Source organism: Microplitis demolitor, chromosome 6 (genome assembly GCF_026212275.2).
Source record: "Microplitis demolitor isolate Queensland-Clemson2020A chromosome 6, iyMicDemo2.1a, whole genome shotgun sequence".
NCBI classification, from domain to species: Eukaryota; Metazoa; Arthropoda; class Insecta; order Hymenoptera; family Braconidae; genus Microplitis; species Microplitis demolitor.
Window position 1 is genome coordinate 19,500,451 of NC_068550.1, and position 13,949 is coordinate 19,514,399.

General features: G+C 30.0%; 1 protein-coding gene across 1 annotated transcript in view; it reads left to right on the forward strand.

Annotated features, from left to right (window-relative positions):
- Positions 1 to 13,949, forward strand: part of LOC103575352 (diacylglycerol kinase 1) — a 58,802-nt gene that overhangs the window by 39,242 nt on the left and 5,611 nt on the right. Inside the window, exons 5-10 of the mRNA XM_014441915.2 lie at positions 1,549 to 1,762; positions 1,854 to 2,015; positions 6,071 to 6,193; positions 6,268 to 6,317; positions 7,842 to 7,916; positions 11,735 to 11,972. Of these exons, the coding sequence (XP_014297401.2) occupies positions 1,549 to 1,762; positions 1,854 to 2,015; positions 6,071 to 6,193; positions 6,268 to 6,317; positions 7,842 to 7,916; positions 11,735 to 11,972 (862 nt within the window). The remainder of the gene's footprint in view (positions 1 to 1,548; positions 1,763 to 1,853; positions 2,016 to 6,070; positions 6,194 to 6,267; positions 6,318 to 7,841; positions 7,917 to 11,734; positions 11,973 to 13,949) is intronic.

A 13,949-nucleotide genomic window follows, 5' to 3' on the forward strand; every position in this document is an offset into this window, starting at 1 on the left:
TTATAAGACGACGCCCTGGACCCGGCAATTGGGCCTGGATCCGGTTAGACAACCGCCTGGCTTAATTTTTATTTTAATGAATTTAATAACCAATTAATGAACTAATGGCCTAGACGCGGATTGCCCCGACGAACGACTAAATATTTATTAAATTAAATTAGTTTTTCTGGCTCAGGCCTAGATAATTAATTTTATTAATACCTGATCTTATTTTGGTGTGATTTCCTGTCCTCGTCAGGTTCTCTGCTGTCCTATCGTCACGTTCGTCAGGATCCTGGTCTCTCGTCTTTTTTTTCGTCGTACTGTCCTCTCTCGTACTTTTCTTGTTCACTCAGATATCTCTCGTTCACCTGCTTTTCCGATTAATTAGTAAAATATTTAAGGATACCGGCTAATGGCCTTGTATCAATAATAATTATATATATAATCGCTTGGTTCCACAAAAGAATCCAAGTCTATAATTTAATTAATTACCTGAGTGACGGAGAGCATCTCAATTATCCGGCGTCTTGTCCGGTTGTGTGTCTCGGCCTGATTTTTCTCTTCACTTATAATTGTACACCCACTCAACCGAATTCGGCAACTTCCGGAAACATCGACACCCCTACTTATCACTAAGTGGGACTGACAGACAAGCCCCTACGATTTCCACGCGGGACGACAGTCGCACTCTACCCCGGATAACCCTGGGGCAGTAATAGATTATATCGACCGCGCACATGATAGAAAATCACGGCAACTGAGCGCGGAAAATTCAAAATTCCCTGTTACAGCGGTAGATTTTCTGTGTATTCTGGTGCCTTATTTCAAAGTTCAACTATAGTACGTTTAAAGCGAATTTACCGTGCCTAAGTATATCATATATTATCGTTTCACGGTAACTTGTAGTATTGTATTGTCATTACAAACCTTCGATATTGCTTTATACTTACAGTAAGATAACGATCCCGTGAGGTACATGTATGGTATTTGGTTCACATAAACGTATTTTACCGCAACGTACGGCAAATTTACAATATTTTCATCGTTACACCGCCGTGTAAATTTGATTTTTTTCCTCTGAGTTCGATTGTAAGCAGATGTATTTTAATTGTCTCAATGATACAAAATTGTTGATATTATTATGATGATTATAATTTATTAATTTGATACTTTTTAGCTTAAAAAGAATATTTTATGCAATACATTTCAAAATTAAGTTACAGTCGAACTCCGTTAACTTAGGTTCCATTACCTCGGAACTTTCACCGCATAATCACTGGAATACACTGTGTATACACGATGGTAAAATAGAACAAACCCACCGTGTAACCACGGTGGATCCACGGTGCTTACACTTCTACGGTATTCCACCGTGATTTCAATCTGCGGATACGCTGTAAAATATTGGGAGTGAATTCGGAGTGATTATGGATCTTATTTCAATCCGAATTCACTCGGAGAACTCACTCCGAGGAGATTAAATGAATAAACAGTCATCCGCTCTCAACTAAAACATCAATTATAATACACTTGTTCAACAACTATCGTGCGTGTATTGTTTTGTAGGAAATGACAGTTATGTCATCGACAACAGCATGTGCCGCCATAACATCACATACAACATCCAGTAGTAATGTGAATAGTACAGGACTTGCTCCAGTATCTACTGAAAGTCATGGGGGTTCATCTCTTGCTGAAAAATTCCATGGATTAACGGAAAAGTTTCAAGCTTTGGGTCATCACAGAACTGACAGTGAAACGTCAGCTCGGGCCAGAACAGGTAATGGAGCAAAAATTGAAAGAATATTTTAGATTTTTGTTTCCTAAACAGTTGGTCAAGCCAACATCCTTAATTTCTTTTTTTATTACAGGTAGTATTCATCCAATGTTGACAATTGCTCATACGTCTTACAGTTGTCACGATGTTTTGGAAAAAAAAAGCACTGATAGTAGCCCTAGTCACAGTCAAATGTCACGTAATTCATCGCGAAAGTCGAATAATTCTTTGCTCGTTAATAATGGAAAGCTAGAAGGTAAAATACTTTTACTTAAGTTTAACCAAATTTGAAAGTAATTTAAAATATTTATAACTACATTGAGAGAAAAAAAATTTAATTCAAGTAATTATTGTTCTTATTTCCATAAATACTAGAATTAAGTTGTTTTTTTCTAAAATTAAATTGATTGTTATAATTTTAAAAAAACTATTGCCTCAAAAGAAAAAAAGAACCTTCAAAAACAGTTTAAAATGAGCTTTTTGTGAACGTTGTTTGTACTGAAAAAATAATGGAACCTAGCAGTTTTCATGGAAGAAAAAAAAATTTTAAATACTTTTTAATGCTTTTGAATACTTCGAATAGTTTTGAATCACCCTTCTCATGGGCATTTAACATTGCAAATGGTTTCTTTTAATTAAGGAATCGTCTACACTTTTTCAGCGACGTTTTTTACACGGGTTAGGCAGCAAATATTTATTCGATTTAGTTTATACCTTCTCAAAAGGAATTGAAGAAAGACACTTGAAAATTAGAAAAAAATTTATTCTTGTAACAAAATGAAATATTTCATTGGTACTGATAAAAATATAGAATATATTACTTTTTTTGAACGCTACTTCTATAAAGTATCAAATATTGGAATTTCATCATTTAGTTGTGTAAATTAATATGATGAAGAATATCGATGAATAACTTAACAGTTTATTCAAAGGTCAATTTATTTATTTATAAAAAAATAATGTTTGTCCAGGTTCCAAATTACATGGAGAATTACTATACACGTATTAACCAATAGTAAAAGTAATGCACTTATTGATTTGCATTAGTATTTTTTACTAAAATAATAATATATTTTCAAGACTTGTTTTCTCCGTGTAATCTGAACAACATTAAAAAAAAAAGACGGCATGTCTAATAATATTTTTTTGATAAAATCAAATTTTTTTCTTAGCATTAAGAAACTAAATAAAATACTTGAATAAAGAAATTATTTTACTCAATGGAAGAAAATAATTTCTTGGCACTACTTAAGTGACTAAAATACTTAAATCCAGCATTTCTTTTTAAAAATATACATTTTATTCTCTCAGTGTATATAGGAATAGATATGAAAAAGAAGTTTTGAGTAAAGAGTCAAAATTCTCACATCATCACATCAAGCTGACCTTTAATATTTACCGTTTGATGATAAACGTCTGTGTTTATTTCTATTTTTAACATTTATTTTGAATACACGAGGTCATCTGTCAGTCTTTTTCTGATTTTTAATTAATCTTTAAATCTGTTAACAAAACTACACAAAACTTCAAAATCTATATCCTTGTATTTTCTTGTATATTCTTAGATTTATATCCAAACTAAAGCAAAGCATACACAACTTTCTGGACTGAAGCACTCGTCATCCCCACATTTATAAATAGATTAATCTGCATGCGTGACGTCATTGATACTAAAATTATATTTAATATAAAGTATGAATGAGTATAAAATTTTATACAAACGCTAACTTAGTGCTCTCAGCTACCGATTGCAATGCAACAAGTGTGTTTAGTATCGTATCAATTCGCTAAAGTTCTTTCTATATTTTCTTGCCGGAACTTGTTTTAAATCTGCATCAACGTTCAAGTTTATCATTATTTTTAATATTAATATTTTATATTTATAAGTTAAATCCAACTGCATAACACTAATAATGTTTATTAAATTATGAATAATATTGCAGTTAATAATTTACTTTAGTGAGCTATGTTTACTCCAGTATGAATACTTGAAGAAATTTTATATTATTTATCGATATTTTACTGTTTTTGGTGTTTGTATTAAAAGCAATAAATTCTTGAGTACTCGTAAAGCTTTATGAGATCATCAAAATTTTTATTTGTTTTTCTTCTTATTTTGTGTACACTGAGAGAAAAAAATGTACATTTTCAAGAAAAAATGCTTGATTTAAGTATTTTAGTTACTTAAATAGTACCAAGCAATTGTTTTCTTCAAATGATTACTAGCCATATGAAAATAACATATATGGTCAAAATATATAATAAATATCAGAAAATATATGTGGCCAATTTGACTACATTTTTTGATATATTTTTTTTTATATTAGGAATATAATATTCATCATATAGGAATTCATATATGTTTAGCATATATAAAATATATATGTCAATCATATACAAAAAATATATTTTCATCATATATGAAAATATATATTCTTGTCATATACAAGAACTATATTTTTATCATACATAAAAATATATATTTCTATCATATACGAAAAATATACTTTGATCATATACAAAAACATATATTTATATTGTGTATGGAAAAAAAAAGTTTCTTATTCGTATGACCAACTCCAATTAAATTACATTTTAATTTTAATATACTCTTTAAATTGCAGATAAAATTCTCGAAATTAGTTAATTTGAAGCAAATATATAATATATCCATATACATACACATACACCGAATAAAATATATGCTTGAATATAACAAAGAAAATATATGGTGCCATATATAATATAAATTATAAGCTATCATATATTTCATTTCATATAAAAATTTTATATTTTTTGAATGTAAAAGAAAATATATCAATACAATATATTATATTATTATAAGGTAAATGTAAATGTATATATAGCTTCATATAAGTAACATATAAGTTACATATATGGAATACATATATTTACAGCTGTATATAATTTTATATTAAATCGGCCAAAATCGCTATATGATTTTTTATAATATATAATATACTATATCATATATTTTTTTGTTGCAACCATATATGATTCTATATATTTTAACCATATATTATTTTTTCATACGGGTATTTAATATCTTATAGAGTAGCCCTCGAAAAAATTTATATATTTTATATTTTCATCAATACCGATGAGAAATTTTATTTTGTTATAAGAACAAATTTTTTTCCAATTTTAGAGTATATCTTTCGTTAATTCTTTTTTTTTATTTAACCAAATAATTGCTTTATTGAAGTTTTCAATTCCAACAAATTTGAGAAGTTATCAACTAAACTGAAGAAATATTTGCTTGCCGTAAGTAATTGATGCTTCTAAAAATTAATTACTAAAATGAAGCGATAATTTTTTACAAATAATAACTATTAATTGAATTTTAGAAAAAAAATCGGTCTGTCGGTTGACCCTGCGGGCCAGCCCCAAAACTTCCCGCCTATTTCGAGCTCCTTGAGCTCAGAAAATTGTTGTAGATACATTTTCTCTTCGAGCTCGAAAATACTTTTGTATGCCTTTGTTTTCGAAAGAAAACGTTTTTTACGATTTTTTCTCGAACGATATCTCTCGAACGAATAAACCGATTAAGACGTTCAAGGCGACAATCGACATGTTTTATTGAGTTCTATAACTGATCAGATTTTTGAATTGATTTATCAAGTCGTTTTTGAAATACTTTCAAAATACTAAAAAAAAAATTTGGAATTAATCGGGTCAGTCATTTCGAAAATATTTGGAAAAAACCATTATCCACCATTTCTTTCTCCCGCGATATCTCTCGAACAAATTAACCAATTGAGATGTCTAAGGCGGCAATCGGCGCGTTTTATTGAATTCTAGAGCTGATTAGATTTTGAAGTCGATCGTATGAGTCGTTTCTGAGAAATCAATAAAAAACAAAAAAAAATTTTTTTTTTTTTCGTAATTCGCAAATATTTTCGAGTCTATTCGATCAAATGATCTGAGATTTTTAGGAAAGTTGACGGCCAACGAGCTCTTTCAATTGCCACCTCAACCATCCAAATCGATTTATTAGTTAAAAAGTTACAAAGAGTTTACATACACACACACACACATACACACACTCGGACATCATTCTGAAAATAGTCAGAATAGCTTCCTAGGACCTCAAAACGTAATTTTCGTAAAATCGGGGTGAAAACAATAACTTCCCGAAATTTTTGAAAATCGTCGATTTTCTTAGCGGGAAGTTAAAAATTACTTACTTCGAGTATTTATATAAACAATAAAAATAATTACTTGAATTTAATTTGTTTTTATCTGCGTGTACTAATTTTGATGGAATTTAATGTCTTCTTTTAATTATAGAAATAAAACATCTTGTGCGGAAACAAAGTACTATTGATGTTCACACGGTTAAAGTGAGCTTGAAAGATATTGTATGCTATCTTTCATTACTTGAAGCTGGTAGACCAGAAGATAAATTAGAATGTAAGAAATAAATAGTATTATTAGAAAATATTAAAAATATAATTTAATGGCTTTTTTTCTTTTTTTACTAATAGTTATGTTTAGACTGTATGATACTGATGGAAATGGTGTTCTCGATACTAATGTAAGTTTTAGTGTTAAAAAAATACTTTCTTTTTGCAACTCATGGTAGAAAAGCACGTCTCTAATTGGTTAAAAATTACACGACAAAGAATAAATGTCGAGAAGAATGTCCACATTGTTCTTGAAAAATATGACAAACGTACACTTTTTACATATATATATATAGCTATACTATTTATTAGTCATTAAGTGATCCACCAAAATACCCAATCAACAGCCGTCTCGAATTAGGACAACGCAAAGTCTCAGACTATAGAAAATCGTCTTACTGTATTTAATTATAATATACAATTCACTATATGAACTTTGACTCGGAACTCTAGTTATTTTCTGCTGAGTACCAAAATTTTTAAAATAATAAAAATAATTTCAAATTATTATTAAAATCAATTCAATCATTTTTAATTGTTACTGTCATTATTTAATAATCTTTTGCATCAGAAATAATACAGGAATTAATTTTATATTAATAAGACAGAATATTATTTTAGGTTAATTATAAGATTAAATTTAATGTAGTGTCCTTTTTTACCAATAAAAGACATTCTTTCTTACCATTCGATGCAAAAACTATTGTAACAGATTGAGTAGGAAGGGCTTTCGACTCTCGTGAGTTGGAAACACTCGCCTAATGGCTCGTGAACCATTCACACTCGTTGTCGAAAGCACCTTCCACTCAATGCGTTAATATACTATTTTTTGTACTAACTGCTTAGAAAGTTCAATTTACGAACACTGTACAAAGTGCTGAAAGTGGCCAATTTTTTTAGTCTGAATTATTCACTTTTTTCTAGTCGATTTACGGTAAGTGCTTTACTAATTCATAATTTTTACTTTCCGTCATAAAAACAAAGATATAATGCCACGACTATTTCTTTAATTCAGCTTTCTCCGTGACTAAGTATGCGGCAACATTCAAACTGACAAAAACGTCGATACGAATTCTGAATCGAGTTATAAAAAACATTTATTTATTTTTCGATTGAATCCGATAGAAATATTTTAACCAGATTTTCTCCGAAAATAATTAGTTCTTTTTCGATTAACTTACCAATTTTCGATTAACTTCCAATCAGATTCATTCGAAACTTTCCGATCACAACTGATTGAAAGTCAATCGGAAATTTTCTATCAAATGTGATAAAAAACTCTCAATCAAATTCAATCGGACTTTTTAATCAGGGATTATAACACCATGCTTCAATCTTTTCTTAAAAATGACCCTTAATTCTACAATTAAATTTAAAAAAATATATTTTTTCCGTGATTGAGTTTCAATTTCCTTCGAATTGAACTTTCTTAGTGGACTAGGCAAAAAATTCATTCAATGTCTCGAAGAAATGGTGGCTCTGATAATCGTGACTTGACATAGGCCTCTTAAGTTCAGGCTAATCTATTTAAGGAAAATTGCATTATGAACTATATGCTCCTATAAAAATTTCACGATTTTCTAATTAGTTGACGATTTCTTTAAAAGTCACCCAATATATTATTATATTGTACTTAATTTATATTTTTTCATCAGGAAATGGATTGTATTGTCAATCAAATGATGAACGTTGCAGAGTATCTTGGATGGGACGTATCAGAATTGAAACCAGTAAGTTGAAATAATAAGAACAAAAATATATCAAACTAGAAAAAAAAACACCATTTACTTTACATAGATATTTTGTACTACATTAAATTACATCTTGAATTATTAACTCATGAAAACTAAATTTAGAACTCAATTCTATCAGTTCTTCATTCATTTTGAACGATTTTCCCTAAGTTGTCGGTTAATCTTTTCATATTCATTTTTAACTTTATACTACAATAATTACGGTTGGTTTTCATTGACTTGGACAGTTAGTCTATGGAGGAGCGAAAATTTCCGAAAAATTCAGACTTATCAGATGCCCTTTCTCTTTTAAAGAGTAAACTACAACGTGTGCACTCTTACATCTACATGTATGGTGTATTCATAAATATACACACATACATACAAATATATATATATACAAATATATAGTATCCGGTGGGAGACAGCGTAGTTCGTAGTGGTGGTCAGGATTGAGGGGAAGTTCCGAGTTAATGAAATCCGACTGTAAATATTTTTTATAACCGAAGAGTTATTGGTCCAATTTCGGTTTTCAGAACTCAAATTTTCCACACACGTTACTTTTTTTAGATCTAAAAACCTGTTTCTGAATGACCGTCAATCTATTTGTAAATGAGTGCATAATAATTATTGGCGTAACTAGTAGGGTAAGTTATTCATAATGTGTCAGCGTGATGTGGTTAGCACGAGTCGTAAGTGCGCAGGTACGACCGAAGCGAGTGCATACTGCGCACCGGACACTAGTGCTAACACATTGCGGATGAAGGGTTATGATTTAACCTACATGTTGCGCTCATAGATTTATTCAACTCATGTGTATTATTCACGTTTTATTAATTACCTAAAATGCGAAGTCTAAGTAGTTTTTCAGTGACATGGTGAAAAAAAAAACTTATAATATTAAGAATATGACAAAACTATAGGGATGTTGATTTCATTTAACGTAAATTCCAATTCAATATCAAAGTTTCAACTCCACGTTAAAAACATTCGTCATCACGGTCTTGGCTGCTCAATAGGTAATAGCAGAGAGTTGTAATTACCCAATATTCAGTTAGAGCCCGAAAGATATTTACTCTGATAGCCAGACTTTGCTCTACAAGTTCTGTCATGAAACATTTTCGGCTAACTTAACGAGAATATTTCTGGCAAGCTTGGCTTAATAATACTTTCCTTTAAGTTGGCTTCAGAATACGGCAGTAGCTTGAATGTAACTTGACGGAAAAACTTGTCGTCAATTTAAAGTGAAACTTCCAATCAACTTAACGTCATTGTCTGATAGTAACGCTTGTAGTCAAATTTGAGTTCAAATTATAGACAATTTACTATCAATTTAAAGGTAACTGCTTGCTCTCCAACGCTTTCCTTTAAGTTACCTTTAAATTATGGTAGTAGCTTGTAGTTAACTTACGGTTAGGGTGGCTATCAGGGTACGTTTATTTTTATTACGTCACGATGGCCGGAATAGTAGACACCTTTATTGCGTTTTGACAAATAATTTTTCACCAGTCGGTAAACTGCCATTTAGGGTTCGGATTTTAGACATGATAAAACGTGAATACTGCGCATGAGTTGAATAAAACAATATTAGTCTTAAGACGCGTTTTCATTTGTTTCTCTATTCGCACTCAACTGGATAAACGGTACTATCTTTGTTGCACTTGTACAGTAAATGGGAACTTTGTCCAAGCTTTTCTCGTAAACAAATGGAAGTTATCAAAAAATTGAAGTGCACTTTGCTAGTTCATAGAGTAAAGCATCAGGTCTGTGTCTTTATTTTACGTTTAGAGCTTTTATTGCATATAAAAGCTTGGACAAAATTATCTGATAACCGTTCTTAAGAAATTTCCCGAGCAAACAAACTTGTTTGAACGTGCTTTGCACTAATCATAATGGTTTATCGAATCTGAGATTTTATCATGCATTCAAGCTCGAGAACTTCAAAAAAGATTCGGGCTGACCTACAGAGTCAATTATTGATCCCAGTTTATAATCACGAATTTGTTTTTTTTTTTTGTTCTTATAATTATTATATTTTTTGTTTGAAATTCTTCTATGACATTAGTTAGGCCAACTTTGGATACAAAAATATAAAAAATCAGATTTAATGTTATTTATTCACCCACTCATATACTTATGCATTGTTCATTCTCAATACTATTAAACTTCGGCGATCTATTGTTAGTCCACAGCTTCATTCAACTGTTAGATAATTTGGATATTACATTACCACATTCTTTTATCTGGATAGGGTCCATAATTTACAATACTACTTACGCATCCTTTGATTCTATCGATAGTTAGTATAATTTTATCTATTGACTCAAATTTATTACAATATTTATAGTTACACACATCATCATAATATGCTGAATAATTTTTCGATGATAAATTAAACTATTTTCAATACTATTTTATGAAGCTAAATCGTACTCTGTAAAAAATAAGGTACTGACATCAAACTCCTTAAGAGTTTGACAAATTTCCTTTTCAATGAAACCAAATTCGTTTGAACCAACGAAAACTAGTTTATCTCAAGACATAAGAAATACACAAGAAGAAAATCGGTCTGTCAGTTGACCCTGCGAACCAGCCCCAAAACTTCCCGCTGTTTTTGAGTTCAAGGAAATCGAAAATATTAATGTGACTATGTTTTCGAGTTCTTCGAGCTCGAAAATCTTATTGCATGCGATCGTTTTTTTATGATTTTTTCAAACTCTAACAAGTTACGGTTTATGCTACAGTTTAAAAGTTTAAGAATCGAAAATCATTAATGAGCAAGCGGTTTTTAAATTTTAATTCCCGATTATGTTCAATAAACTAAATATATTGATACAAAAAACAATGTCAGTGATCAAAATCAAGATTTGAATGAGTTTTGGCTTAGGTCAGAGCAATAATATATAAAATATTCGAGAAAATGATTAAAAACTGTGTTTTTCCGATTTTTTCGTTGATAATATGGTTTAAACTAAAGAACAAGTTTGATGGCATTATATGATGATCAAAAGAGACCATAAAGAGGAAAAGTATGTTAGATTTTAGACACGTTTTAGTACAGTACATTTTGATTTATCTGGAAAAAATAACATAGAATATTATTTTTTTAACTTTTCAACGCTGATATCTTTTGAACTAATTAACTAATTTCGACATTTAAGGTGGCAATAGGCACGTTTTTTAATATTTCTTTCTCTAACGATATCTCTCAAACAAATCAACCGATTGAGATGGTTAAGGCAACATTCAACGCATTTTATTAAGTTATAGAGCTGAATAGATTTTAAAGTCGATCGTTCAATTCGTTTCTGAGAAATCAATAAAAAACTAAAAAAAAAAAAAATTTTTTTTTTTCGTAATTCGCATATATTTTCGAGTCTAGTGGATCAAATGATCTGAAATTTTCAGGAATGTTGACGGCCAACAAGCTCTTTCAATCGCCGCCTTAAACATCCAAATCGATTCATTAGTTGAAAAGTTATAGACCATTCACACACATACATACACACACATACATACAGACACTCGGGCATCATTCTGAAAATAGTCAGAATAGCTTCCTAGGACCTCAAAATGTCGACATCGGATAAAAACTCGATTTTTGATAATTGGGGTGAAAACAATAACTTCCCGAAATTTTTGAAAATCATCGATTTTCTAAGCGGGAAGTTAAAAATAATGCCATCTAAAAATTACTAAAAAATTTCTAAAATTGTTTTGTTCCTTTAGTTTTTGGATAAGTGTGTATACAATGAAATCTATACTTATTTATCATCGACTAATTAAATGAAAATTCGATTCCTTTTATGTAACAGATTCTACAAGATATGATGATTGAAATCGATTATGACGCAGATGGAACAGTTTCTCTAGAAGAGTGGAAAAGAGGTGGACTTACAACCATTCCACTTTTAGTACTTTTAGGTTTAGATTCTCACGTGAAAGAAGATGGAAATCATCTATGGAGACTAAAACACTTTAGTAAGCCAGCTTATTGTAATTTATGCCTTAATATGCTGGTGGGACTCGGCAAAAAAGGATTATGTTGTGTTTGTAAGTAAAAAGAATGGTATTTTGATTCTTGGATGGCACACTAACGCAAATTCATATAGAAATAAATTTCGAACAGATATTTTAATAAAAACCAAAAATGATTCATAATTGATTAATTTTATAGTAATTTTTTTTTTTTTTTTTTAGTTTTAATCTTAAATACTGGAATTTAGAAATTTTCGTTATCAATAAACAATATTACTTGGAAAGACTTTATTTAAATTATTTTAGAATCAATATTTTTGTCATCCTATGTAGTTCCTTCAATAATACGTAAATGTAACTTTAATTTTAATTTTAGTTTACTTTTAACTCTTCGTGAAATAATGTCTTGCATAGATAATTTATGGTTCGTAATATTTACGAACTTAAATATTTTCTTTGTATAGTCTACCATACATAAAATATATACTAGATTTTTTGTGCTGTCAGAAAATAATTTATTAAAAATTACTAGAAAGAGTTTAAGGGGCTATACGCAGTTAGAATTTTCAAAAAATCGATTTTTTTGCATTGTGGGAATGCACATATATTTAAGTATATTCTCTGAAAATTTGTAGCCAATCCGATAAATATTTTCGGAGATATGCCTGACTTTGTAAGGCCATGTCAGAGTGTTAAAAAGCAGGTACCCGTCCGGCAGGAAGATGACATACAGAATTCTTAAAGATAACATTTTTTTGATCTGATATCCGAAATAGTTATCCCGAAGATAACAGAAAGATATCAGAAAAGCCTCTTACGCGCCATCTGAGGATATTTTTAAGAGCTCATCGGTTAAACGTCAGAAACATAACATTTTTTAGAGATCTTAAAGAAATCAGTTTACGGAGATCATAATGTCAACACTTTTGGGTTTTTCATATCCATGATATCTCCCAATTACAAATGGCTGAGAAACTCTGGGATGAATTCGCGCAAGAATAGGATAAAGTTGACTCGTCGAACTTTTAGCAATCGGCAGCCCATCGATATTAATATTAATGACAATCAAGCCCGGTAGAGTATAACAATCAATAATTCTCAATTGATCAGTCAAGGCATTTTTTAACCCGTAATGAAAATATTGGCCAGGAGGAACTTCACGAGTTACTATCGGTGTTTCCGGTGTACCAAGTAAGATCCGAGAATCAAGAGGTAGATTACTGATTTCTTTTTGATTAGATGTTTTTAATATTTTTAGGAGTTTATTCGCTGCTTTACGTGATTTATTTGAATCAGTCACTTACTGAGTTAGTTTCGATGATAAACTTGTTTCATTGATTGCTACCAAAGCATTCTTTTTTAATTGATAACAGATCGATAATATACGTGAGTCAGAATTGCCACTAGTTTCACTGTCAGAACTGTAATTACTTATTTCATTTTCATTAACTTTTTCGTCATCAATATTATTGTCTGTATTAATATTTCTTTCATTATCAACATTATCCGATTCATCACGATATTCATCAAGATATATTATTACTCAAAAAGCATGAATTATTTTCTACTGTTTCATTTTCATCACTAGATGAATTTTCAAAATTATGTAATTTATTTAAAAAAATAACGTATTCGTTTATTTTTTTTACCTTTACATAAATTTTAAAAATTTTTTCTTTTCGACATTCTGCTATTATATTTATAATAACTAATTATATGTAATTACTTTAGAGCAGAATCAATAAATAATGTTTATAATCATTGGTACTTATAGGTTACAACGACATAGGTTACAATGGTCTCATAAGAAAGTTATTTTTTTTATGTTCTAGAGACATCCATAAATAGTTATCATTTCGCTAACTTTCAAATTTCTTTTAAATGACCTCAACATCAAGTTATCAAAACGATAACATTTTTCTGAGCTGTTAAAGATAAAATTTTTTGGATAACATTATGTCATCTTTTTGACATTGATGCCGGACGGGTAGAGGACGAACTGGGGTAGCAGCTGCACTCACTACATGCGCTACTTAAGGTTCCTTTTCCTAT